Source organism: Schistocerca americana, chromosome 8, assembly GCF_021461395.2.
Source record: "Schistocerca americana isolate TAMUIC-IGC-003095 chromosome 8, iqSchAmer2.1, whole genome shotgun sequence".
NCBI classification, from domain to species: Eukaryota; Metazoa; Arthropoda; class Insecta; order Orthoptera; family Acrididae; genus Schistocerca; species Schistocerca americana.
In genome coordinates, this window is record NC_060126.1 from 145,546,659 (window position 1) to 145,561,173 (window position 14,515).

Here is a 14,515-nt window from a genome sequence, read left to right on the forward strand (position 1 = left end):
TAATCTTAGAAAAGAAAATTTTTAAAGTGCTGTACTATTCCTAAATCAGCTCGAATATGTATGTATGACCTTTGCTGTTGAGTTACTGCGACCAAATCAAAGGGTATTACAAAAGAAATGAGTTACTGAATCTATTTAATCATCCGTTTGTCCCCACTGTTTCTTGTACACAACGATTCCGTTTAGATAAAGTAAACATACTTGCTCTGTTTCCCTCTTGAGACATTCCTCAAGAAAACAGCTTCTAAGCTGCATTCTTTATTCTCTCCATTTCTTTTTTAAGAACAATGTAATGGATCACTTGAACTACTTGCCCTAATACAGGATAGGGCAGTTAAAAGCAGCCCGCCTTCCTTTTGAATGCGAATGCTATATTCCGACTTCTGAAATAAACAGTTACAATGTTGGACAGTTTTATACAATATCTATTGTTAACATTCGTCTGTCAGAATTTCAGTTTATTTCGCCACTGTAGTTAGTCGTTTCTCTTTGCGGCCTGCAAAATGACTTTCCTGATAGAAGAAAAGAATTGAAATTTGCCGCGCGGGATTGGCCGAGCGGTCTTAGGCGCTGCAGTCATGGACTGTGCGGCTGGTCCCGGCGGAGGTTCGAGTCCTCCCTCGGGCATGGGTGTGTGTGTGTGTTTGTCCTTAGGATAATTTAGGTTAAGTAGTGTGTAAGCTTAGGGACTGATGACCTTGGCAGTTAAGTCTCATAAGATTTCACACACATTTTTGAACAACTGAAACTGTGGAAGCATATGTGAATACAGGTTCGATTAAGGAAACGCACGAAATTTTCAGGGTCAAGTATTCGAATAGAGGACTACCAGCAAAGAGAGAAATTCACAGTTTGTATAAAGATTGGCGCACTTGCGGATCTGGGCAAAGTATAAAACGACAAAGAATCCCTTCAGTTCGCACATCATATGTTACTGCAGACATTCGTCGAAGAATTATTCAGAGCCGAGAGAAGTCTACATGTAAATTGGCCCACCATGTATCTGTAAGTAGGAGGAGTTGCTAGCGGTTATTGAAGTCTTAATCTGAAGCCATAACGTTTGACGGTTGTGCAGCAGTTACGGGAGGATGGCAGTCAGAAACATGTAGATTACTGCACGTGGCTTTTGAACAACATCATCAATGGCTTGTTAGACTCTTTCCATTACACCATGAGCGAGAGGCATGGTTTCATGTTTCCCATGTGAATTCACAGAACACGTGGTTCTGGGCAACGGAGTACCCTAACATTGCGTGTCCGCAACCTTTCCATGATGAAAAAATCGGCGTTTGGTGCGGTGTAACAAGAACGTGCGTCATCGGACCGATATTTTTTGACACTACTCCTTCTACACGGTTGCATACATGGAAATTTTTGATATATTTTGTGCTCAACTCCCACTGAATGTGATAGACAATACTGCTTCTTCGAGCAAGATGGGGCAGCACGCCACGTTTCTAACGTGTTCTGGAACGAGCCCATGACGTCTTACCTGAGGAACGAACTGTCAGCAAAGATTTATGGCCACCACGTTTGCCGGGTCTAACAACATGTGATTTATTTCTATGAAAGAAATGCACATACAATACAGAAACTGAAAGACAACACAGCCGTGAAGTTGACGCTATCGATATCCGAACTTCAAACGGGCTGTATCTGAATATGCTTAGACGAGCACAGCTGTGTATTGATGTTGCGGGGAGTCCCTTTCAACATCTTCTATAAACATATTTTCCACTGTAAGTAAGCGGTAAGTCCATTTCAGGTTTTCGGTTCCGTAATTTCGCTGTATTTCCTCTATATTTACACAGGCTACTTTTATCTACGCCACCCTGTATTTGCGGCTGAACTTCAGAAAGGTAGGTATGTGGCACTTCCACTTTTACGTAGCTTGTTAGATTTTTGAAGCATCATTTGTTGTTTCAGCATCACTTTCAGCTAATACTCGTAGTTAACTAGCGCATAACCTATAAAATATGACTTCCTTTGAATAACATGTGTAGTAGTAAAATTTAAGATGGTTTAGTAGCAATGTAACATTTTTCACCTTTAGTGTTCCAGGGTTAACACTGTATACTGATGTGGCCACTTTAAACTTGGCCGCTCGTGTTACCACCCCCTTCTGGGATATGGCCAGGCGCTACGGCCCCAGATCATTGTGCCGGCTCATTCTGAGCGTTTGTGAAACGCTACCAGTTCGCTACGTCTCACATAACACGTTGTAAATTGCGCTATTTTATTCCTGCTATATTGAGAATTTCGAAGAGTGTAGTTTATCAATACTGATGAAAACTTTCTCTAAATCGCCGAATGCTATAAACGTAGGTTCGCCTTTCTTCAACTTATCTTCTAAGATAGATTGTAGGATAAATACTGCGTACAGCGTTTCTACCATTCTCCAGAACTCGAACGTATATTTCGTGATAGTGACCTCCACCGGTGTTTCCATTCATCTGTAAACAGGTCGCGTCAGTTTTCTTGAACCGCGACATATTAAACTGATGATTCTGTAATATCCACACCCTCACTAACTTCTCTTTGAAACTGTTAAATTCCTCTTCAATTCTGAGAGTGCTTGCCTCTCTCATTCAGCTTGCAAGTTAGATGGAATAGTCGTCATAGCTGGCCGTCCCAGGATCTAAATAATCCTGAGGGACTGTCATGTACTTCTGCTGTATTGTTCCGTCTTTCGGTGTTCTGTTAAATTATTCTCGTAGTACCATACCTCCAATTTAAACTAAATCTACTTCCATTCAATAAAGTTGCCTTCAAGTTTGTTTCCTTTGTATAGCTCTCCTATATATTCCCTCCACACTTCAATCTTTGCCTTTGTTGTTTAGGACAGGCTTGTCATCTGATCCTTCCAAGAGCCATTCATACTTCTATAGCTTTATATTTCTCCTCGAGGAATTCCTGCTTTGCCATTTTGCAAGTAATTCAGTCACATTTTTCAGGCGTCTGTATTCCCTCATGACAATTTAATTCTCTTCGTTTTTATATTTTCGCCTTTCGAAAATTATATTCGAGATCTCGTGTGTCATGCAAGGATTCCTAACAAGGCTTGCTTTCTGACCTATTTGATCGTCTGCTGCCTTCACTGTTTCATCTCTCAAATGTACCCATTGGCCCTCTATTGTATATTTCTTCTGCTTCAGTTAAACATTGTCTAATCTTCCAACTGAAATTCTCTGCAAATTCTGGTTCCTTCGCTTCGTTCACACCCCGTCTTCTTAATTTCTTACCTTTTTGCAAGTTCTTCGGTTTTTAATCTGCATAATCAGTAAGTTACGGTCTGAACCCACATCTTTCCCTGGAAATATGTTTTGGTTTAATATTTGGTTTCAGAATCTCTGTCTTACCGTTATGTAATCTACCTGAAACCTTCGGGTGTCATCAGGTGTTTTCACCGTATAAATGTCTTTTTTGATTATTAAACCAAATCATTAAATTGTGACATCGTAAAAATTTTACTAGGCGGCTTCCCCTTTCATTCTTTTCTGCACGTTCATGCTTTTCTACTATTTTTCCTTCTCTCTTCCTCTAACGAATTCTTCTCCCCTTATTAACAATTAAATTTTCATCTTCGTTAACGATCTGAATAATTTCGCCATATTATCGTACATTCTACCAATCTCGTCATCATCTAAGGAACTAGTAGACTTATGAACTTATACTACTGCAGTGGGTGTTAGCTCTCTATTTCGGCCGCTAAAATGCGTTCACTATACTGCTCATAGTATTTCATCCACATTACTGTTTTCTTATTCATTAGTAATCCTACTCTTGCACTACATTTATTTGAGTTTATGTTGATAACCGTGAATTTAGCTGACAAGAAATCTTTATTCTTTTTAAATTTTCGAGACTGTCTACCAGTGTAAGGAAGCTATCGTTCCACGCTCCGACCGGTAGAACGCCAGATTTTTTTTCTTTCCCGGTGAGAAGATCCTCTTGAGCAGTGAGCAGTCCCTTCCTGGAGAGTCGAGTGGGGAGTTATTTTCTCTCCAGAATATTTTATCCAAGAGGGTGGACCTAAGCATAAGAATTTAAAAATGCAGGAAACGTACAGCACAAAAGCGTACAGGCCGAACTCGACTGACACAGACAGCCAACTGTTGAAGAGGGTCGTAATGTGTAATAGGCAGACATCTATCCAGACTATCACATAGGAATCCCAAATGCATCAGGATTCACTGCAAGAACTATGGCAGTTATGCGGGAGTTGAGAAAACTTAGATTTCATGGTCGAGCGGCTGCTCATAAGCCGGACAGCACGCCGGTAAATGCCAAACGGCGGTGTAGGGAGCGTAAACATTGGGCGATTGAAAAGTGAAACAACGTTGTGCGAAGTGACAATCACGGTACACCATGTGACCATCCGATGGAAAGGTGTGGATATAGCGAATGCCAGATGAACGTCATCTGCCAGCGTGCCAACAGTAAAATTCGGAGGCGGTGGTGTTATGGTGTGGTCTTGTTTTTCATGGAGGGGGCTTGCACTCCTTGTTGTTTTGCGTGGCTTTATCACGGCACAGGCTTACATTGATGTTTAAGCTTCCCACTGTTGTAGAGCAATTTGGAATGGCGACTGAATCTTTCAACAGGATCCAGCACCTGTTCATAATGCACGGCCTGTGGTGGACTGGTTACACGACAATAACATCCCTGTATTGGACTGGCCTGCACAGAATCCTGACCTGAATCCTACAGAACACCTTTGAGATGATTTGGAACGCTGACTTCGTGCCAGGCCTCACCGACCGACATCGATACCTCTCCTCAGTGCAGCGCTCCGTGAAGAATGGGCTGCCATTCCCCAAGAAACCTTCCAGCACCTGATTGAACGTATGCCTACGAGAATGAAGCTGTAATAAAGGTTAACGGTGGGACAACACCATACTGAATTCCAGCATTACCTATGGAGGGCCCCACGAACTTGTAGGTCATTTTCAGCCAAGTGTCCGGATACTTTTGATCACATAGTGTTATTAATCATTTACCTATAATCTTCTCTCCCGCTAAAAACGTGAACATCACTGCTCACGCAAACAAAACGATTTCTGCCATTGTCTTCGTTCTTTTACCTTCACCAGCCCACTATTTTAATAGTAGTTTTGCCCATATTCTGTAAATATAGATCAAAGTTTAATGTACAGTCTGACGACATTGTCATTAGCCCTTAGATTTATATTTTAACTTTTCTAGACACTAGTGGAGTCAATTAACTACAGACCTAACTGTAACAACCTTAACCATGTTGAGCGGACAGTTTGGATGGGATTCGGTTAATGAAAAGGGGATGTAGAATTCAAGGTTTATTTCCCCAAAACAATTAATTAATTGTAATAAATTACACTGTAGCTTACAAATTACAGTGACACGAACAAATCAAGCTGCTTACAGTATGAGGTAATAAAAATGTTATATGCCACAGGTGAACAGAGAAACTTATTTGTGTCATTTGAATCACTGCCAAACAAAACTGTTTACAATTTGATACATTAACAAATAATCATTGTGCATTAAACTACATACTTTCACCTAATAGAGTTAAATTTTATAATGAGAAGCACTAATGTATAATTTACAATTAAATTTTCAGTCAAAGTTACTCCTTCCTATACCTTCTTTAAAAGAGTGATAAAATTTCTATAAGGTATCTCAATTAAAAATGCCCTAAAACCCTTAACACAACAACACGTACATGACTAGCTCCAATAATAAATATATGTACGGCAAAGCCCAACATTTGCTTCCTTACATAAAGTTTGCTGATTTCAACAGCACAGACCACATTCAAACTCTAGCCAACATGGGCCGCTTGCCGGTGAAAACATGTTACGGCTGTGGCAGCGGGGAAACTTACAAAGGTAATAAAAGAACACAGGCCACCTAGCAATCTTACCAAATTCAGTTTACACGAAGGAGGAAGAAGGGGGGAGGGGAAACATAATAAATACCATACGCAAGTGCACTTGCCAAACCTACTACTAAAAATACAGTATAAAAGGATCTCAATTAATGACAAAATCCGGGATAGGCACCTAAGTGCTAGTAGCCAAAATAAGGTTGACAGATACCAAGGTCTGACATCATCTTAGGGCTAACTGGCACAACAAATAAATAAGAGTAAAAGAACAAGCAAATGACAATGCCCAAGAATTTAAGTAGGATTAAGTACACACGAGGCTAAAATCAATTGCTAGCACCTTGGACATCGTCTTAGGCTTAATTGATACTACAAATAAATAAAGGTAAAAGAACGGGCAAACGACAATGCCCAGCAATTTAAATAAAAATAAGTAAGCACAAGGCTAAAAGCAATTGCTAGCAACTTAACTAGCACACATAAAAATATCAGACTACTGCCACATTACAAAACGGAACAGGCGTGCGCGCAGTCCCCAGCAAGCCAGAAAACCAATAACACACACTCCAGCAACCGAGCCAGCGTGACCACAGTAATTTCAACTCAGAATCAGGGCGCGTGAGCACACTGGGTCCACGCAAAACACACACTGCCAAATAATTCCCACCAACAGATACGGCTGCCCCCCGGGCGGGAAAACGGGGGCGACGACCGGGTACACACCAGCAGAAAACTCGACACCTAGACTCCGGCCAAAACGGAATCACGCAGAATATATAAACAACTGCTGAAGTAAGGTGAAACGAACCCCGCCACGCAGACCGGACAGAGCAAACACACAGAAAGGCTGCCCTGCAGTCCTTACAACTCCTGGGTGCGGAAACCCAAGCGATATTGTGGCACCCTTTTCATAGGCGGAGAACCTCGAGCGATCCCGTGCGGGGATCCATCAATTGTCCACTACAGCACGTCACCAACACGCCACACCGCCCAATGGCCAAATCAACGAGGCCCGTCATCAACGAGACCACACCTCCGTGCCGGGGCGGAAGGCAAAATACCACCAGCTCGGTGCGAATCCTACTGCCGAGCCGAGCGCGCGCGGCCCCCCTGCGAAAAACGCTCCAGAGGCAGCACCCACCTCAGCGCCTGCGCAGGCCGAACCAGACGGAAACAGAAATACAAGTCGCTATCGATAGTGCCGGATACGCAACGCGCCAGAGAAATGGCACACATGTTATCAAACATTGACTCTTTATGTAAAGAGTTGTCTCCTTGTTGGAAAAGTGTTTACAAGGAGAGTTGTATGCAGTGAAAATAGTGTGTGGTATGATATAAATAACAACCCTCGGTCAAATGTTAGGGTTTCGCGATGTCGGGATAGAGAGAACCTGAACTGTGGCGTCTGTCCTGTGGATGGTGCTATTTCTGCGCGAAAACCGAGTTGGAAATTTTTGCTAAGTTCCTATGGAAGCAAAATGAGGTCATCAGTCCCTAGGCTTACACACCACTTAATCTAAGCCCCCGCGGGCGAAAACCGAGTGTGAGAATGGCGCAAGGTCTTAAGTGAGTTAGTGATAAAAAGTGTCTAGCATCAAAGTCGTTGGATAAATGTTAGAATTTATGTTTTGTGATGTTTCAGGCAACTCCAGGAGAAGTCAGGGAGGCAGTTAAACACGCAATCGACGTCGGTTATCGCCATATCGACACCGCTGCTGTGTACCGCAACGAGTCAGAAGTGGGCGAAGCGCTGCAGGAGAAAATAAAGGAAGGGGCAGTCAAGCGGGAAGAGGTGTTTGTCACTAGCAAGGTAAGGACTTCCGCACAAATAAGACTATACATGATGGGTTCCAATGTGTACAGAAAATCAAACGACATGCAGATAATGCAGAAAGGAAACGAAAAGTCATATACATTTTTTTCAAGCAAACCAGCATTAACGGAGATATCGCTACTTCTTTGTAGCTCACTAACGACAAGTTGATAGAGCACAAAAATAAGTAATTCGTAAGTAATGTCAACAAAATTTAATAGAACATCAATAAAAATTGGAACTACAGATTTGTTATGTCAAATAAGGGATAGATACAAAACAACTATTAGTTTCTGTTCGCAACACACACAGATTACACAGATTTAGTGGAGTTGTTCCACCAAAACGAATCAGGTTGGTTACAAAATGCACGAAAAGTTGCAAACCATGAGCCAAGTGAAAGAGACTGGCAACTGTGGGTACACTATACTTGAACGGCAGCGCTATACACTATTTTATTAAAAGTATCCGGACACCCCTATGTAATGCGGAACTGACGACTAGACGTCACGAGTGCTGATCTGCTGATTTAAAAGGTGCGAGGTGCCGGGGCTAGCAGTGTACTTAACACTAAATTCTTCTAGAATCTTCATATGGAAATGATGCTCTAAGCCCCCCCCCCCCTTTTCTAACTCCGACTTTTGCTGTTGCACATGGATTAAGAAGAAATGTGAACTGAGTGTAATCGACCCTGCAAGTGGAGTAGAAAAGAGTTTGGCACCTGCAATAATGTAATTGGATAGAAATTAATTAGGTAAAGGAAAGTTTCATTAACGTAGTGAGAAATGAAAGGGTTGCTCTACCGATTAACACAATGAAAGTTCTGTCCAAAATAACAATTTGATTTATTATGACTAAACTCAAAATAATAAACAAAACACATGCAACATTTACAATACATCAAATTGGATACTCAAATAAATGCTGTGAAGGTGAAGTTGTCCATAAACTAGATTGTGACATTTATGACCAACTGGTATGTGGAGCCAATTCCTTGCAACTCAAATCTTAAGAGAAACACCCAGCCAACCCAACATTAATTGCTGCTACAGTAGTGATAACTCAGACAATGAACACCCAAGACAGAACAAAGTTAGAAAAGACGAACAGGCGCACTCTGCTGAGATCTGATTATCACCTAGCAAAATTCCCTGATTTGCTGGTGCTGTGGACATACATTACCAAGGTGTCTTCTTAACTGCAAGGACACGATCTGGCATTCTGGAGGCGATGGCTGGTTGCTTCGACGTCCCGCTGTGGTGATGATAATGTCGCGAGCATAGCCCGAAACAAATTCTCCTGGTCTGGTTGTTCCAGACTTCCTAGCAACACAAATACGCCTCTGAGGGAGACAAAGAAGGCTCGCTACACAATCACTAACGGTACAGTGAGTGATTTTAACAAGAGAAGTCACACAGTAACTCCAGTACAGTCAACTTTAGCCAAAACTCCTCAAGACGGACAACATAGGTCGCTTATATGCAGAACGCTCAATTGCCAACTGTACTCGTAAAGTTACGTTGAAGTCGAAACTTCAGCAACTTCGTCAAACAGTTAAAATTAAATGAAAGTATATTAGACAGTCAACGGAAGGCAGGCTGTCCAGAGCAGCGAGAGCTCAGTTTTGTAACCTACTCCGACCGAAAGCTGAGAGCCGACTCCTCAAGAGCACCCGTACAAGCCGAACACCGAACATTCCCGCCCCCACGACAGTGGTCGTGGTTAAACGTTCCAATCAGCAACTCGAAAACCGGTGGAAAATTACCCTCTATTGCCGACGCAGTACTATTCCACCACTGGAGATACTTGGCGCCAATTTCTGAGCCGATTTTGCTACGTCACGGAGCTATTCCCTGAGCAAGCCAATCACAGTTACGATTTTGCAGAAAACGCAGGAATTTACCCGCCAAGACTGCCTGGGAACACAAGTCATTCCCATGTCTCGCTGGTAGCCCGCCAGAAAGTGTTTTCACTAAGTTTCTGCGAAGTAACGGAATCACTAGCCCAGGCGCTCCGCCAGGCCCCTGTGGGCGTGTTGCCGCCGCTCTTATGACAATGTCTGCATCTGGAAAGCATCCACTCGACTCCCTCACACCCGTCGGCTTAACCCTTTCAAGATCAGGAGAACCTGCCTGTCACTGGACCACCCAGGTGACGAGAGACGCTGCGTGGGAAGACCGCGTGGGAAGGAATAGGGACTTTTCACCGCACGCCATTAGAGAGGAAAATCAAATTACTCAGAGTAAGATAGAAATATGAGAGGGTGCTCATGCCGCCTCTCAAAGGAAGGACAGACTATTGTGTTGTCAGTAGAGAAGCAGTAACAGCAGACTAGGTTGGTTAGGAGAGCGCAGTTATCTCGAACATGAACTAGCCATTAGATGCCAGCTGAGTAACAAATCCATCAGGGACTTTTCAATCCTTTTATAAGTGCCCAAATCGACTATTGGTGATGTGATTGTGAAGTGGAAACTCGAAGGAACAAATGCAGCTGCACCAAGACTAGCCAGGCCTTCTCTTATGACTGACAGGGACGGCCACACACTGCGGAGATTGGTAGGAAAATAACAATAATAACGCCCTGAAATCATCTGGAGGAATCACTCATGACTTCCAACCAGCAGTCCAGCTAGGCACAAAATTTCCGACTCAGCGAACGTAGAACGAGGAACCAGTGATCATAAGGTCGATGTAGAACGACGGAATACGGCTCTAGACAAGAATGTTAAGAAAGGTAAGAAAATAATCTGTTTGGTAATTGCAACAAGGAGTAGATTTAAAGGGAGACGGAAGGCAATTTTTATCCCTATTGTGCCAATGCTATTTTACCCTTTGAATAGGTACACTTTCCAAAAGAACTATATGTGATAAAACAACGAAATTTTTACTAAGTAAAATGTTCATAATATCTCTTATGGTTTTGCAGAAAAAAAATTTATCCTTCACTAGTAAAATTGAACTTTTTTTGTACATTAATTATTATAAAACAGTTTCTTATTGTTTGTTGGTTCTCAATTTACTTGTAATAACTTATTACCATCTGCAGTACAAATTGACCAAATTTCACATTTCCAACCCCATTAGTTTATCAAATAATCGTACCTGAAAGTAAAAAAAATGTAGTTTTGAGAAAAATCCATTTAAAGTTTAATATTGCAATTGTAGTATAGTTATTGATGAGAATTACTTACCGCTAATATTTTCCTGCACCATACTGAGCATAATCTGAATCATAATGATCTTCTTTTATTCTCTTGGTTCCTCTTCTTTTCTTTCTGGCTTCTTTTGTGCATTTTAAATTAGCAATAACTGCTTTGCGGATTCTCTCTTTATCTATTTGCACCAAAGATTTTGCAATATTTCCACTTGATTTTAGGCCCAATAATTCCAAAACGTTCAGTTTGCTAATTACACCATCATTGAAGCATAAAATAGCATCATAAACACCAAAGTTGGGTTTGTAAGCTAAACAAATAGTTTTCAGTAACCGCTTCCAAATGACAGAATTCACACATTCATTTAAATTTTAGGTTTCCCATGAAGATATTTCTTCAACAAGGTATCTTTACAAAGGTCTCTAAATATGGGTTTAATTTCATTCACTACTGATGCAGGTAAAGAATGTTTGTCATCATATCTGACACTTCTCCTGCACTTGCACCAAGTGTCAGTATTATTCGGGCAAAGACCATGTACTGGATTTCCATTTGTGGAAAGCTTGTGGAAAAAGCCCATACAGCTTTTTTTATGTTTTCTAAACTCCCTACATTCCTTCTTATGGCCAAGCCATAATAATTCTGTAATCTATCTATTTGAACATTTGTCAGGTGACCTTTACAACCTATCTTCTTACCATCTTCCAATACTATTTTTGACTTTTCTTTCAATAATCTCCTCCACCTGGACCCCATTCTCTTCTGGACATGCCCAGTGCAGTGTAATTTAGAAACTGTGACATTAGGACCATAGGGTTGTTGTGTTCACACCTGGTCTTAAGCCTTGCTGACACCGTCCCCAGATTGCACAGAGCGTCAGGAAAACCCTCATATCTGACGAAAAAATTGTCTTATTTATATAAAACAAAAACGGTTTCACGCAGGAAAGACCAGGCATTTCAAATATGCTGAAATCTAAAAATCGAATTTTTGAAGCCCACTTGCCTTTCATCTTCCCTTAAGATTAGCTGAGCAGTCAACGTAATACTTTCATCTCTGAGGCTGTATATTGTATATGTTAAGCATAAATGGACAAAATTAAATAGTATTGCTCAGCTCAGTTGCCTAAGCGAGGTAAGCTATGAGCTAAGTTGTGAGAGTGACGGGATTGTGCATATGAGAGGGGGGGGAGGGGTGGCGCCGTGATTCGACAACTGTGTTAGAAAGCCTGCAAAGATAACTTCACTGCAGATGTAAACGTAGCCAAAGCTACATAGACAGATAAAAATTGAACGGAACCAAAATGCGGAGAGCCATGCGTGAAGCGTTCATCCATTTTGAATGCAAAATTCTACCTACCGATCTGACACAAAATCCTAAAAAGTTTTGATATTATGTTAATTCAGTAAATCGGCCAAAGCCATCTGTCTAGACACTCTGTGACCATAATGGCATCGAAAATCGAAATGGAAGATGACACAGAGAAGTTCAAACTATCAAATTCCTTTTTCCAAAACTGTTTCACTGAGGAAGAACGTACCGAGGTCCCTCCTATAAATCGTAACAAGAACATCAAAGTGGTAGTTGTCTAAATAATACACAATAAACTGAAATCGCTCATCAAAGGAAAGACAACTGGACGATTCTACATAGAGTATGCAAGAGAACTTACTTCTCCAGCAGTGTGCCGCAGGTCGCTGGAGGAGTGAAGCATTCCCAGTGGTTGGAAAAATGAACAAATCATTCCCGTTTTCAAGAAGGGTTGTGGAACGGGTGCACAGAATTAAAGGCCTATATCTCTGACATCAGTCTGTTGTAGAGTTTTGGAATAGGTTTTATGATCATGTATTATGACATTCCTGGAGACTCAAAATGTACTCTTTAGCAGTCAATATGGACTCCGCAATCAACGATTGTGTGAACCCCAGCTCATCCTTTGTTCATCCATGCGGCCAAGGAGGCACTAAACAATGGCACACAGGTTGTGTCATATTTCTTGTCAGCCAGAAGATGTGTGATACTGTTTCTCACCCTTACCTAATGAATAAAATACGAGGGTATGCAGTATCAGACTAACTTTGTGGCTGGATGAAGATTTAATGGAGAGAACTCTTCACACATTTAAGTACCACAAGGGACTGTTATAAGATCATCACTTTTCACAATAATGTAACGAGCTAGTGGACAGCACATGAGGTTCTATGAGACTTTTTGCATATGCTACTGTTGCACATGGAGAAGTTGCAACGCCAGAAAATTTTAGCCAACTGCAAGGCATCTGCAGACGATCTAGGCTTGGTGCAGGGATTGGCAGCGGACCTTAGTGTAAACAAGTGCAGCGTATTGCAGATGAATGGAGAGAAAGATCCATTACACGATTGCAGGACAATCACTGAAAGCATTCACATCTATGTGTACGGAGTGATTTGAAATGGAACAGCCATGTAAATTATTATTATTATTATTATTAAGAAACTGATCACAGGTAAGGTATATGTCGGAGTGAGTTATATCAGAAGAACCCTCAGGAAGTGTAGTCCATCCGTGAAGGGGATGGCTTACAAAACCCTCATTCCATGAAAGCTTCAATATTTCTTGACAGTTTGAGATCTGTACCAGGCAGATATGACATAACAAATAAAGAAGATTCAAAGAGGAGCAGAACGTTTCATCACAGGTTCATTTAGTAAGTGTAACAACGTCAAAGAGATGCTCTTCCAACTCCAGTACTAGACGCTACAGGATAGGCATTGTGCATAATGTGTGGTTTAGAGTTAAATTTCCGAGAGTTTAGTTCATAGAAGAATCGAGTGATACAGCTCATGAAAAGACTATGACAGTAGAAGTAAAAAGATTTGAGCTCACATGGGGGCTTACCAAAATTCTTTCTTCCTGGGGACCATTCCTGGCTGGAAGAGGAAAGGCGGCAAGTGTCCTTGATACACAAAGAACCCTCCACCAAGCACTGGAAGGTGGCTTGAGTAGTATAGATATAGATAAACACATCATTACTCTCCACATAGTACTTGTAAACAAAAATAGAGTTGGAAACGATACCCTGCCAGACACGAAAAGAGAAGCACCCAGGAAAGGAACGAAATGAACCTTCACAGGTTGAGAGCGTATGTGACATTATTTCAGCGATTACAAAATCCAGTCCAATTTTCAAAGAACTTGAGCCACAAAACATGGCATAGAATGTTGTTGACGTACTGCTGTGCTGTACGGGTGCCGCAGGTGACAATAAAAAGGGTCCTGCTATGAAAAGAAATGGCACCCCACACCATTATTCCTGGCTGTCAAGTCATATGGCGGCGACAATTGGGCTGGTATCCCACCACTGTTCAAGGCAGGCGTCTCCAGTCATGTCTTTGGCCTGGAATCTCAATGACTGGAGGAGTAGAATTGCCTTCAGTGATGAGTCCCGCTTTGAATTGAGCCCCAGTGACCATGGAAATAATGTCTGGAGATGCCCCGGACAATGGTGGGATACGAATATGACCATCATCCACCATACAGTCTGTCTGCCCCTAGTAGCTGAGTGGTCAGCATGACGGAATGTCATACCTAATGGTCCGGGTTCGATTCCCGGCTGGGTCGGAGGTTTTCTTCTCTCAGGGATTGGGTGTTGTGTTGTCCTTATCATCATCATTTCATCCCCGTCAACACGCAAGTTGC

The 14,515-nt window shown here is 41.8% G+C and overlaps 1 protein-coding gene across 1 annotated transcript in view; it reads left to right on the forward strand.

Annotated features, from left to right (window-relative positions):
- LOC124545194 (aldo-keto reductase family 1 member B1-like) overlaps positions 1-14,515 on the forward strand; it is a 72,990-nt gene that overhangs the window by 12,636 nt on the left and 45,839 nt on the right. The window contains exon 2 of the mRNA XM_047124059.1: positions 7,512-7,679. Coding sequence (XP_046980015.1) covers positions 7,512-7,679 — 168 coding nt within the window. The remainder of the gene's footprint in view (positions 1-7,511; positions 7,680-14,515) is intronic.